We start from the raw sequence: 14,426 nt of genomic DNA, 5'->3' as shown, positions 1-14,426 counted from the left end.
AATCTTCCCATATGTGGGACAAGAAAAAGTAAATTAAAGAGAACAAGCTTGCTCCAAACGTGTATGCTATTCTTTATTTATTTTTTAATGAATTATTTATTTGAAAGATTAGATCAAATTTTTCAAGGTGGAACCAAGCTAGCTATCCAAAATTTGATCACCTTATGACTTTGATTTCTTTCATTGATTGATATATATATATATATGCAAAATCAATGAAAACAATTGAATTTAGAGGGACCATTTATAAGCGCAAGAGACATGTGACCCCTGCAATAAATTACTAGAAAAAAAATTCCTTTCTTATAATCTTATCAAGATTGTCAAAATTAGCATATGAAACTAAAATTTAATTTATTGGTTGTGAGTTTCCAATAATCTGGTGAAATCAATGTGTGGACAATATAGGACTGCCCACAAAGAAACATGACAACAAAATGTGGAGAATAGCTCAGAGGATATATATATATATACATATAATGTGGTCCTTGTTTCCGTTTGTTTTATTACAGCTCAAACATACACATTGAAAATCTATAATACCATGCATGCCCAGCTTGTTTCAACTGAGCATTTAAACACATGATAAGGTATTCTTATAAGATACTTTCATCTTAAATTTTTTTTTAAAAATGGTACATGTGATATTAAGTAGATATATTAATCATATAAAATATGTCATCTTTAATTATTTAATTATATACACTGGTCTCAATTAGAAGAGTTTGAAGTTTTACAACTATTTGGTATTAATTAATTTGTATAGTTAAAGAAGGAAACATATTTAAGTAGTTAACTTGTTTCAAAAGTTTTTAAAATTCTTAAACTGAATGTCTAGTATAAATACTTCACTATGTGATCATTTGAAATAAACAATATTTAAAGTATCAAAGTGAAATATGTTGACAAGTTTAAAAGTTCATCAATATATATTAAGCCTAGCTTCAATTAAAGTATAAAATCAAGGGTGTGACATAGTGATCTATAAAATGAATTGAAACTCATAAGTCTCAAATTCAAATCATCACAATAGATACAAATATACTAGATAATTTCTTCTTATTTATTCTAGTATTGATGGTGACACACCACAATTATAAAAAACAATACAAAAGATTGGTAATTAAGTGCTTATAATTTGGTCATGAATATCTATATTCACGACAAGCTTATTCTATAAAACTTTTGAACATAAATTTTGTTACAAATTTTTGGAATTCAAATTCGAAACAACTATTTTTTCTTGAAATTTCATAATTTTTATATCCACTTAATTGCATTATTAAAGGTAGGGGGTCGTATTTGTGGGAGAGTTGGAGCAGCCAGCTAATTGATCACAGCACGTTGGAAAAACATCAAGTCGAGTTTTAATGAAAGTAAAAGAGGGTGGTCATGGATGAATATGTGACTCTATTCCACGTAAGCATATGGATAAATAAAATTATATTACTCCATTAATTGACTAGATAAGATTCGCATTACTTGGGGAAGCCGCTATTCCGCCCGGCTGCAGGTCTCCGCAACTAAAAATGACCTTTCGTTATTCCCAAAGGTCACCCACCACATTCGTCTGCACGTGCTCTTCTCTCAACATTGTATGTTGGCCACGTTTTCTCCTTCACCCATCCTCCCTCTTAATCACCAATTAACCTCTCTTCTTAAACCTTAATCTTCCTCCCTCCGTTCATCCCTTTTATTATTTTTATTTGTTCACTATATTATTGAAATTCAATTTATAGGCTTGATTTGTGAATTATATATGATAAATTGCATGTATATTAGATTACTTGTGGTATACTGTTTAGCTATCCTTTTAATTAATTAGTTATAATTATTTGGATAACCAAAAAACATCATCACTTTCAAATACTCTGTCCTCTTCATTCTTTTTCTTGTTGAACAAACTGTCCATCTTGATGAACAAAGAAATGGTAAAAGAATAAACAAAATGAGCTAATATTACTTCTGTTTTATTCAAAAAATGAAAAAGATAAAGTTCAGTTCATCTGATCTTATACATGAGAAATGGCATTCATAATAATGTGTTTTTTCTTTGGTAAATACGTTGTGTTTACGATAATAAATTTATGTCAATTGTCATAGAAGGTAACGAGTAATTTTAAATATATATGATTAATTACACATGCTCAGCTAAGTAAAAAAATGTTAAAACTATATTAGTTGTCACGCTTTTATAGATATTTTATTAAATATGGAGTATGTAACTATTATGACAGACTGATAAGTTAAACTAATCAATGAATTGGTACTTTGTAGTAGTGTCAATAATATTGATATTATAATTTTTCATTTGGTTAAAATATAAGTAGGGTTTATTCTATTTGTTTATGCGCATCTAGAGTTAGAGCAATCAGGTCGGCCACTTTATTGGCATGGGATTCTGAATTATTCTAATTATAATATATACATAATTCTCATAAGTCGTAATGATATGATTAATTAAGACTAAAGACCACACATATCACGGTTCCAGAGTTAATATCTCATATGGTCACTCAACTTAGAAAGTCACTCAACTTTATTTTACAACTCAAAAGTCACTTAACTATTGATATTTCACTTAAAAAGTCACTCAACTATTGATATTTTACTTAGAAAGTCATCCAACTAATTTAAATAATTTCTTCATTAAATTTTGTTGAAATACAATTTTGTTTAAACTATTTTTTTAAAAAAAATAAAAAATGCTCAGTTTAATTATTTTGTTAAACTTTGTTGAAATACAATTTTTTTTAAATAATAAAAGATTGCTACTGTGCGTCTTTTTTATCTTTTTGATTACTCCTTTTAATTTAATAAAAGATTGTTAAACGTACCATAGCAATTGACAAATTAAAATTAAAATGTACTGTAGCATTGCTATTAATTTAATAAGAAAATAATAAAAGATTGCTACTATTTTAAACGTACGGTAGCAATTGAGAAAAAAACTTGCTATTGTCTTACTAAAATTAAATATGCTGAAAAATGCTATTGTACGTTTTTCAACAAAATTGTAATTAAATAATTGAAGTAGGTCAATAAAATAATTAAAATAAATACTTATTAATTCTTAAAACTAATTTAAAATAAAATTTAGATTTCAACAAAATTTAATAAATAAATCATTTAAGTTTGTTGGGTGACTTTCTAAGTAAAATATCAATAGTTGAGTGACTTTCTAAGTGAAATATCAATAGTTAAGTGACTTTTAAGTTATAAAATAAAGTTGAGTGACTTTTAAGTAAACAACTCAAAATTGAGTGACTTTCTAAGTGAACTATACAAAGTTGAATGACCATTTGAGATATTATCTCTTTATATTTTATACAAAACAAAAATTGCAAGTTGATTGCAAATCTCATAGTATATATCGAGACATTGCTTCCTTTTTTTTCTTTTTATCTCTAATAACTTTGCACTTGATTTTTCAAATTAAAGATGTTAAAGAAGTTCAAAAAGCAGATAATAATAATAATAAAAAGGTATCTGACTCGTTAATGGAGGATCTTACACTTTTAACAAATCACAATGGAGTATCTGAAATAGGAATTTTGCCTAATTTGATCGTCAAAAGGATAATGATGACGTGTATATTGGTGGAGAGTCAAATTAATCAACAAATAAGAAAAAGTAAAACAAAAAAAATAACAATAATTAAGGTAGGTGCATGCATGGAAATCAAATGCAATCCCTCAATCAGGAAAATTAGTAAATCGTTAATATTAATTCCATAAATAAACTTATTTATGGAGTACCATTCTCCTTGAGCCAAAAGTCAACAATGAAATATTGAGTACAATCAGACACTTTGTTTTTGAAAGTCAATTTTTATTTTTATTTTTTTAAAAAAAGAAATTAATCTCGCCATTAGAAGGAGGTTTTAGTACGTCTCTATTGCAATTTAAAATTTGATCTAAAGGCCAAGTATGAACAAATGCACTTCAACTTTAAATTAGATCAGCTTTTTAGTATAACGATAATTACTAAGCTTAAATCTCAAGCTAGCTAAAGTTGCACTCCAAAAACATAAATATAATATGAAACATAAATATAATATGAGTTATACAATTACACATTTGATAAAATTAATCAATAAAATGACTCTATATATATATTTGCACGAGTTATGTTCATGTTTTGATGACTAGATAGAAATTATTGAGCAATAAACTTTCAAATTAAGTAGAACAACAATTTACTAATGATCATTAAGGATCCCTCGCTTTCTCATATCTACATTTCATAACTTTAATTTGCTATGAACGTAAACAACAAGGCAGACTCGTTTTCAACCCAAAAGTTCACGAGCAAAAAGAAGCTCTAACATTGACTTTATAAAGTCTCTTATACAAGACTAAAACAATTAGTATTTATTAGGTGACTTTTTCTTGATTAGATTAGTGCTAAAGTTTTAAATGTCACTCATGATTTGCTAATTCTTGTAACTAGTAGTATAAAGTATAAATTTAGTACAACCATACAAATCCCTATAACAATATTTACTATATAATAATTCATGTATTACTGAAACTGATATGATATATTATCAAAATGATTAATTTCCTTTACAAAAGATTTATCAAATTATTTAATGGAATGGAATAAATTTTTAAAGGATCTACATAGTTCTTTTAATCAATATATAGTTATATCGGAAGCATCCTTTTTAATATAAGATAATTTATTCTCTGATTGTAGAAACGAGCTCTATATTACTATCCAAACAAACCATAATTATCATATAAATTAGTTGTACTCTTTTAGATAAAGTGCATCTACACTGACGTTATTATGCAATTATTGCAGTGAGCTCTGGCTTAATATCCCAACTAATATACAACAAGTCAACAACAATAACATAAGTATAATTTTTAAAAAATAGGGTTCGAATATGCACAAATTTTATTTTTATTTTAAATATAAACTATAATATTTTTGATAGATTTACAATTCAAGTGAAAAAAAAAAAAAAAATTAAAACAATTCTTAAAAAAGTACAAAAGGTAAATAATACTAACAAAAACAAGACATAATAACGAAATACAAATAACTTAACTGGCCAGCTAATATTCCGGGGAATATCCATAAGCTGTTCCGTTTTATTTTCTAGTAATCACTCCCTCCCACACTTTTGATGTGTTCCTATATTTATTAGTAGTAAAGATTTACTAACTTTCAGTTTTTATTTTTTTTAATAATACATATATCTTATTTTTGTTTTGAAAGATAGTCTATCTAATAAATTAAAAGGGAGGTATTACCACTTGCTGTGGGTGGGTTTAATGATGAGTGAGTTAAGCCACCTAAATAAACTTTATATTGCGAAAGGTGAGAATATTAAGGAAGATTATATAAAGGAAGGTATTTAAGACACAAAAAAGGCGAAGATAAAGCAAATCCACGTCAAGTTGAGTGTACATGCGCCGCGGTTACATCCATCTTTTCGAAAAAACACGAAACCCCTCTCTCCGCCTCCGGGTCAGGTCAAAAAGGGACCACCTACATACATACATACATAGAGAGAAACGCCAATGGAATGAAAAAAACCACTCCAACAAACATGCATATACCCATTCATTCATAAACTAGAATTCTGGAATTTTCATCTCCATAACGAAGATTCACTTTACGTAAACTGCACCCGCCATTGTTAAGACTCAGGTGAAATGGCAATAAAGGATAACGAGAGTTGTGGCAGTAGAGTGGTGGATTCGGCGACTACCTGCAGTGGTCGTTTTCATAGGAAAAAATTGGAGGTTTACAATGAGGTTCTTCGGAGGCTTAAAGAAGAATCTGACAACAACGACGCTTTACAATCTGCCTTTGACGATGAACTTTGGGCTCATTTCAATCGCCTTCCTACTCGGTAATATTTTTCCTTTTATTCTCTCTCTTCGCATTACTCCGTTCATCATTTACGGTTTACACTGTTTTTTTACAGACGATAATATTTTGACATATGATCTTCAATGTATATGTGTTTATTTGAACATAATTGAGTGCAGTTGTCCATTCCCATTTGTTTTGTTGTGCTTTTAAGAGATTTGAGGAATTTTGTTCGTTAGTTTCATTCTTCTTATTATATTTATTCATCAAATTTTACAAGTTGAAAAATATCACTTATTGTTTCGTTTAAGATTTCGTTGAACCAAATGAATTCGATAATCAGTTCAGTACTGTTCGCCTTCAGGCCTTCAGATGAACAATGTTGCGAAATACTAAATACTAGAGCCACAGCCAAAATTGATTGATCAATTAATTGATTTTTTTTTTTTTGAACTTAAGGTACGCATTGGATGTGAATGTTGAAAGGGCAGAAGATGTACTCACACACAAGCGATTACTACATCTTGCACATGATCCAGCTAATAGACCTGCCTTTGAAGTCCGGTTGGTGCAGGTAAGCTGCCCGTGGAGATTGAGGCTTCACAAGCTTGCAAATAACACCTTATATATTGTTGTTTTTGCTTTTGATATGGTGTACATTAAAATATGCCTTTTTTGGATTTAAGGAGGGTGTATTAGATGTTCTTTCACTCTAAGTAGTTCACCAGGACAATGCATCTCCATGATATCTTGGGCCTTTGTATTTTATTTTATGGTTGCTTGTTCAGTATCTAATTAATCCCAGTTTATGCTAGTTGTGGATTGAATCGAACTTGGCATCACGCAGGTTGCTCCCATTCCTGATGAAAATTCAGTAGATTCTGTTTATTCGAGCTCTGCAAAGAAGGAGGTTAGCAGAAGGTAATTATACTTTTTTGACTATCTAGTGATTAATTGAACCCCTTTTCCATTGTTTGAATCTCCTTCAGTATAATTTTGAATTCTTAGTTGTCATTAACTATGCTAAATAATTACCTCCCTTTTTATATGTAGCGTCCATCCTCCACCTGCCTTTGGTTCTTCTCCTAATCTCGAAGCCCTAGCTTGCGAAGTTATCAAATCTGAAGTTCAAGATGAGGATGCTGCTCCTACTTGTGCAAATATTTCACGGTAAAATTTTGATATCTTTAGCACCCAAGGGTGTGGCCTAGTGGTCAATGAAGTGGTTGAGAACCATAAGGTCTCAAGTTCAAATCCAAGCGGAGACAAAAACAATAGGTGATTTTCTTTCCATCTGATACCTGTAGCTGGTGGCAGGTGGCAGGTATCTAGTGGAATTAGTTGAGGTGCGTGCAAGTTGGCCCAGACACAACGGTTATCGATGCTTTAATTATATTTTGAGATTTTACACTTTTTCTTGGTTTGTTTAACTAGATTTATCCTTAGCACCCATTTTAGGGTAACCAGAGAGGACGCCTATAACACTACTTGAAAAAACTACCCAATTTACACCAAAATATATGTATCTCTTGTCATTACTGTGATGTCCAAGTATGACTATATCACAAAATTGACAATTTTGGCATCAAAATCATCAAGCACTTTCACTTCATTCCCTTTTCTTTCTACATGCAGCTTTGATGAGTATGAAGCATAAAATTTAATTAACTATGCAGGCCAATGCATGAAATAACATTCTCAACGGTTGACAAGCCGAAACTTCTCAGCCAGGTAATTGATGCATTTAATTTATTCAATACATTATGTGCTTGATAGAAATATATTACATTTGTTGGTAGACGTTGGATACAGTAAACATTTGATTTGACATAAAAAAAAGGTCTATTTATTATTGAAACCAATTGTTGACCAGTGAACATGTATCGTTTTTAATTCCTCATGTAGAGATATAATTCAGGGATCTTGATTTATGAAGGGCATGGCTTTGTGTGTTCCCTTGATTCATGAAACAGACAATTCTCATCTTAATACAGATTTCAAAATGTTACATGATCTGGAATGCACAAGTAAAGGAGATATAATCATATTTGATTGCGCACTAGAATTCATAAAAAATGACTTTGGTATTGTTAGGTTGTGCGGTGAGAAAAGATTGGTGTTTCTAGAAAACGAGTAGTGTTTCTTATTAGTTTATATCTGATGAAGACGAAATCTCAGACGATGATGAACCTTTGAATATGACAGTTAACTTCATTACTAGCTGAGCTTGGGCTGAACATCCAGGAAGCACATGTCTTTTCCACTGTGGATGGCTACTCCCTAGATGTCTTTGTTGTTGATGGTTGGCCCTATGAGGTATATCTCCAACATTATATCCTCATTTTGCTGACCAGGTCGCTTTAATCTGGATTCATCCCAGTTATTTTTTGTGACCTAATATCAGGAAGTGACAGATTATGTATGCATGGTTTAAAGTTCTGTTTCCATTATCATCTTCCATGGTTTTTAGGGCATGGTCGGGGTTGTCTGTTATTCCTTCTGATCTCATTTCTTATCAGGAAGTTGTGCAACTTCGAGCTGCATTGGAGAGGGAAATCTCGAGAAAGGAGGTACTTTCCTGTTATTTTGTTTTATACAATGACATTGATATTCTGAGATTTCTGTATACGTGTTTTTTCATTACACTAATTAAATCCAACTAATGTATGATGGATGATTCTTTGAAAATCGAAGTATCATTCTCCAATTATAATGACTTCTGGAACCTTAGACTTTCTTAAAGCTGTTTAGCGCCTGGGTCCTTCATTTTCAAATGTTCTTTCCTGGCGATCAAGTGTTGTATCATGCTGGATAGAATTTGTGTGGTCAAACGTGCTGTTACGCCTTGGGACTAAAGCATTCTGTTGTTTTTTACTAATGTTTTATGGTTAATTTTTTTCTTTGCTGAGACAATTGTTTTCAGGTCCTAAGTTATGTATGCTGCTAAATTACGTTTTCAATGTAGTTCCATCTAGAAAAGTTTGGTTACACAAGACAAATCAATTATAAAATAATGTGAAGATAGATCCACAATTGCATTTTGCTCCCCGTTAAATTGTGAAATGCTAGCTTACAAGCTCCCTGCTTTTAGTACTTTCATATATTTGGGTCCAATAAGGGAGAAAATACCAGATTTCTTGCTAGAGGCACCCTCATAATCTTATGGGACATCTACTTAAAAGACGTTGAGTAATAGACAAAGAGTGGTTTGTACATGATTGGAGTCCCCAGAATCAACAATCAGGTTCAATTTTATGTTTGTGTCCAAACCTATCGGCTTCTGGATGCTGCCATGAAATCCTGGAACAGGGAAAGGAGCAGTCATGAGTTTACTGTCTTATTTATAGATCTGTGTTGTAGATAACTTTTTAATTATCATTCCTATCTCTTGGGAATATACTAGAAGCTGTACTAAGAACGGATCTCTTGCCGTTTGCATAATGATGATACTTCCTCAGTTACTAGCATAAGTCGTTCCTTGCTTTCCTTCCTGAGCAATATATTTCTTTGTCAGTTGTCTGTAAGCTTTGTGTACTTATCATTTAACAAGGGTTGCTCCATGCAGAAATCATGGCCTACCCCATCACAATCACTAAAAAAGCAGGAGCAAGACTTGATCAAATCTGAATTTGACCATTTGACAATACCTTTTGATGGCATTGATGTCTGGGAAATTGATCATCAGCTTCTAAAATTTGAATACAAGATTGCGTCTGGTTCATATGGTGACTTGTAAGTTTGTTATGAGATAAACATTCCTCTGACCATTTTGGTTTCCTGGAGACTTAATTAAGTAGGTAATTGTTTCAGATATAAAGGTACATACTGCAGTCAAGAAGTAGCTATCAAAATCCTAAAATCTGAGCGCTTGAACGCAGAATTGCAGACGGAGTTCGCCCAAGAAGTGTATATCATGAGGTCTGTCCGATTACCTCTCTATGAAGCTTATGGCTATTATCTTTGATGTATTTCTCTGTGCTTAAACTGTGTTCAGACAATGTGGTATATTGTCACTTTCCAATATCCTTTACTTTTCAGGACAAATAGAAGATTATGCACCATGTCAAATCGTTATCTTTCCTCTGATACTGTGTTTCATTTGTACTTGCAGAAAAGTCCGCCACAAGAACGTTGTGCAATTCATAGGGGCTTGTACTAGGCCTCCCAACTTGTGTATAGTAACAGGTATCAAATGTCGAATTAAGGTCCACTCAACTGGCAGAGTTGTTTCAAAATTGCCAATTGTTACTGTTTCCAAGACCATTTCACCATATCTATTCGGTCTGAGTTTCTTATTTATATATTTATTTTACATTTCTTTGGTTGTAGAGTACATGTCTGGGGGAAGCGTATATGACTATTTACACAAACAAAGGGGCAGTTTTAAACTACCTACTCTGCTTAAAGTAGCAATTGATGTATCCAAAGGGATGAACTACCTGCATCAAAATAATATTATACATAGGGACCTGAAGGCTGCCAATCTACTGATGGATGAAAATGAAGTAAGATGCTATTTTCAGTTAAGACTGAAAACCATATACTTTGTGTGCTGTATTATTGCTAAATGTTTTCAGTTGCTGTGGTATATGAATGATTGATCAATTTGTACTAGTCTATTTGATCATGTCTAACTAACTTTGCTTACAAATATTGATTTCCTATTTTGTTTTATGCAAATGTATAACCGTGGGCTAGTACTCGAGGGCCAAAAACATGAAAGAGGCTTATGTCACTAAGGATACAGAAAGCTGCATATTTTAAATACCTCTGATTACATTTTGTTATTCACTCTTGTGCTAAGCAATAATTGCCCACTTGAACTTGGGACATTTGCCAAAGTTTTTATTATCAGCCTACAGTAAATCTGCTCTAGGCGAATCATTGTGGTCACAGTAGATATATGAATCAGTGATATACCTCTGTTTACTTCAAGTTTTTTTCATGAAAAATATATCGCTTTTCTAGAAAGTATTTGAGAACACAAGCAAGTTTTGAGGCTATTTTTGTTATTAAATGCTATGACGGAACAAAGTAATAAAACATTTGTGAGTCCAAAAAACCTCCTTGAATGAAAAACACTAGCGGTCTAAAAGGCTGAAATGCTGTAATTGAACATGTAGTTTCAGTTACCTCCATGTCTGCAGTTGTAGAAGGACTCCACTTCTCCCTATAGACATAGTCTAATGTTGGAGACAGTGTGCAAAATGAACTAATGATGCAATTGCTTCCTTTGGCTTATCCAGACTTCCAATTGTTACATTGTAATTATTAATCAAGCTTCACCTTGAAATTCAGTTCATAACAGTCAATTCAAAAGTGCCAAATTAAGGCTGTGATCTTTCATTTATCCTGTAACCTTTCACTTATATTTTTGTTTTCAACTAATTTTACCGTGAAATTCCTTTTAATTTGAGTTAAAACATTTGGTCAGTGTGCCTAGGCTTATAAAATATGTGTTTTGGGCATGCATGGTTTTATTATAGGTATAATTTGTTGGCTTGTAATTAGTGCTTCATCTTTCGAAAACAGACTCTCTACCTCCATGAGGTAGAGGTAAGGTTTGTGTACACTCTACCCTTCCCAGACCCCACTTGTGGGATTTCATTGGGTATGTTGTTGTTGTTGTTGTAATTAGTGCTTCATCCACCTTGCAATCTTCTGAATTCAGTTGGTGGAATATTTTTAGTCTAAAATTAGATGACAGTTGTTTGTAAACAATAATTTGCTAGAAGTTCTTGGAAAATATGTGGATCATGTTATATTTTCAACTGAAAGAATCACTCCGTGATGATTGTCTAAGTGTTAAATTACCCAATATACCTTTTTTATCAGCTTTATATTTCATAAGTGGGTGGCCAAAAATAATTATATTCAGGCTGTATCTTTTGTTAGTTTAGTCAAGGTCAATATAACCCAAATTAGTCAGTTGCTTATCATATTTTACCTAATGTTTTTTTTTTCAGGTCGTTAAAGTGGCTGATTTTGGTGTTGCCAGGGTAAAGGCACAAACCGGTGTCATGACAGCAGAGACCGGTACTTATAGATGGATGGCCCCTGAGGTAAGCCTATAGTTACAAACTAACCTTAAATGCTTAAATTGGGAAGAAAACACAGTTTATTATGGAGCATAAGTTTTGTTATATTTTCATCATTGGAATTAGAGGAAGTTGAAACTATGCAGTACCTATCAGTTTTTTTTTGTTTAATCGGAGTGGTGTGGTTACAAGCACTGGATATCAACTCTCTGCGCAGTTGATTGATGAATTCAAACTCTAATGTTGGCTGTATAAGTGTGAGGTATTTCATTGGTTGTTACTAGCCAAGAAGTTCAGCATTTGTTAGGTATAGCTTCCTAGGTGTGAGTAGTGGTTGATGAAAATTAACGAGGTTGTGGTTAGTGGGTACATGCAGTGATGATCAAGGATTAAGGCTGCTCGAGGCAAGCCCATGGTGTTAAGGACTCCATTTTATTTGGTATAACATTTGTGTCATTGTAAGTCACTGAAGTTGCTTAAATAGTACTCCTTAAACTAGATGGAGAATGGGAAGGGTTATAGAAACTCGGCCGAAAAAACCCGATTAGTTATTTGTGGCACTTGTGAGATCTTTTTAATTCGGGAGTTTCTCCAAAATAGGAAAACTAGTTGGATGGTTAGACTAGCTGCATTGGCTTATTTCAGATCTTTCTTCTTGAAGGTAATAGAACACAAGCCCTATGATCACAAAGCAGACGTATTCAGTTTTGGGGTTGTGCTATGGGAGTTGCTGACAGGAAAGGTACTAATATGTGATTGGAAAATTTTGAATTAGCCTTTGTTTGTTGTGTGTATTCTTGGTTTATACTTATGTTTACTTGCTTTGGTTTACCCAGATTCCATATGAGTACTTAACCCCATTGCAAGCTGCTATTGGAGTGGTCCAGAAGGTAATGTTTCTTTTATTTGTCGTCATATGACTATACTAGTTGATTGCACATTGCTTTCTCATCACATGCATGAGGAAACACATATTCACAAATGGTATGGTATTAAGTTTCTAACTGTTTCCAGGGTTTGCGACCAACTATACCCAAGCACACTCCTCTCAAACTTGCTGAGCTGCTTGAGACATGTTGGCAGCAAGACCCAACATCCAGACCTGACTTTTCTGCAATAGTCGATATTTTGCAGCAAATAGCAAAAGAGGTATGTGTTTTCTGCTCTGGCATTGACCAGTTAACAATTATTTGTTGTCGTTGATGATAAATGTACAGTACATATCTTGATTTGGATTTATTGGGAGGTGAAAGATTATTTTCTGTCAATCACCAACTCATGCTTGATATTTGATAATATAAATTGTAGTCCATTAAAGAGTTAAAGTCTCTTTGAACTCCTTCAGAGTTGGCAGTCCCCTGCTTCAATAACAATCCTCATTTGCGCACATGCTTCTTCATTTATCATACTGCTGTTCTTTTTTTTCAAGTTTCATAATTTTTCCAAAGTCCCTCCACACTAAGATATTTTTAATAATTTAGCTGTCGATATATTATCTCGATAACACTTGACATGTCAATCAGGTTGGACATGAAAAAGCAGATCGTTGCAAGGAGAAGGCGTCTGGAGGATTCTTTTCAGCGCTTAGACGTGGGCATCATTGAGTAGATACAACACGTACATAATATTGATAATATTTTAGTTACACCTAATTTAAACATGTTTTTGCCTTATTTATTCTTACTATACAGATTATTATTTTTCACTGATCAATGCCCCAATAGTCGAATAAAATTTTGTTTTCAATTATTTGAACAAGTTATTCGACTGCTTGGAAAATTTTAGAAGGGGTTTTTATTCATATGCTTCTCGGATGCTTAATGCAGGGCGACTAAAGGGGAGGCTAGTAATTTCAAATTTGTTTTAGGCCCCCAAAAGTTAGAGGGAAAATATGTTTTTAGTCATACGTTCTTGGTTGATTAATGCAAGGGCAACGTGAAGTGTGCGTAAAGTAGTGCTATTAGTTTGTTTTACGCCATCAAAATTTGGATTGAGAAAATTAAGTAAGATAGTCATTAGTCAAGCAATTAAAATCTCAAAATTTTTAACATGGTAGAGGCACAACCAACCAAAGTTGTGTGAGGCTCCATTGATATTTTGACACTTGAATTGTGGGTTATTTATGTACTTTGCCAATGAAAAATATAAAATAGAACTCTATATAGTACAATAAAAATGGAGTGAAAAGGGGTATTATTTCCTAATCTTAATTAAGATTTTTGCAATCACATCTAAAGCCAAATAAAGTGAAATTTTCAAAGCTAAAATATGTCATTGTTGATCTCTCACTTTCAATGAGACGTCCAGATCTTTACGATATATTTATGATAAATTATAGTGTGTGTGTAGTACAAAAAAATATATGAAAAATAAAGAAAAATTATATTTGAAAATCACAAAGAGATAAAAATGGCAGAAAAAGATTCACCCAATCTTTATTTTCTTTAGCATCAACTATCAACCTTTTCCTTTAACGTTAACAAAAACGTCCACCAAAATTAAACGACAACCCTTCAAAATAGATCTGGCTTCTTTCCATTATACTTTGTCTTATTTAAT

The 14,426-nt window shown here is 32.3% G+C and overlaps 1 protein-coding gene across 1 annotated transcript; it reads left to right on the top strand.

Moving 5' to 3' along the window:
- Nucleotides 1–5,388: 5,388 nt before the first annotated feature.
- Nucleotides 5,389–13,616, top strand: LOC102598360 (serine/threonine-protein kinase STY46). The gene is made up of 16 exons (XM_006364452.2): nt 5,389–5,869; nt 6,289–6,403; nt 6,677–6,750; nt 6,883–6,999; nt 7,506–7,560; nt 8,035–8,145; nt 8,349–8,399; nt 9,395–9,561; nt 9,640–9,747; nt 9,941–10,014; nt 10,159–10,334; nt 11,796–11,891; nt 12,529–12,609; nt 12,704–12,757; nt 12,882–13,016; nt 13,391–13,616. Exons 1-16 carry the CDS (start codon nt 5,670–5,672, stop codon nt 13,469–13,471), a joined length of 1,695 nt encoding a protein of 564 aa, XP_006364514.1. The 5' UTR covers nt 5,389–5,669; the 3' UTR covers nt 13,472–13,616.
- Nucleotides 13,617–14,426: the final 810 nt, after the last annotated feature.

Source organism: Solanum tuberosum, unplaced genomic scaffold (assembly GCF_000226075.1).
Source record: "Solanum tuberosum cultivar DM 1-3 516 R44 unplaced genomic scaffold, SolTub_3.0 scf00500, whole genome shotgun sequence".
NCBI classification, from domain to species: Eukaryota; Viridiplantae; Streptophyta; class Magnoliopsida; order Solanales; family Solanaceae; genus Solanum; species Solanum tuberosum.
The sequence above is the reverse complement of the archived record's forward strand: the minus strand, read 5'-3'. Positions and strand labels throughout refer to the sequence as shown.

What these genes read in the sequence shown, in the direction of transcription:
- LOC102598360 (XM_006364452.2), top strand. Translation starts at nt 5,670, where the DNA reads ATGGCAATAAAGGATAACGAGAGTTGTGGCAGTAGAGTGGTGGATTCG. An exon ending in CAACTTGTGTATAGTAACAG is followed by an intron (nt 10,015 to 10,158) that starts GTATCAAATGTC and finishes CTTTGGTTGTAG; the next exon opens with AGTACATGTCTGGGGGAAGC. An exon ending in CTATTGGAGTGGTCCAGAAG is followed by an intron (nt 12,758 to 12,881) that starts GTAATGTTTCTT and finishes AACTGTTTCCAG; the next exon opens with GGTTTGCGACCAACTATACC.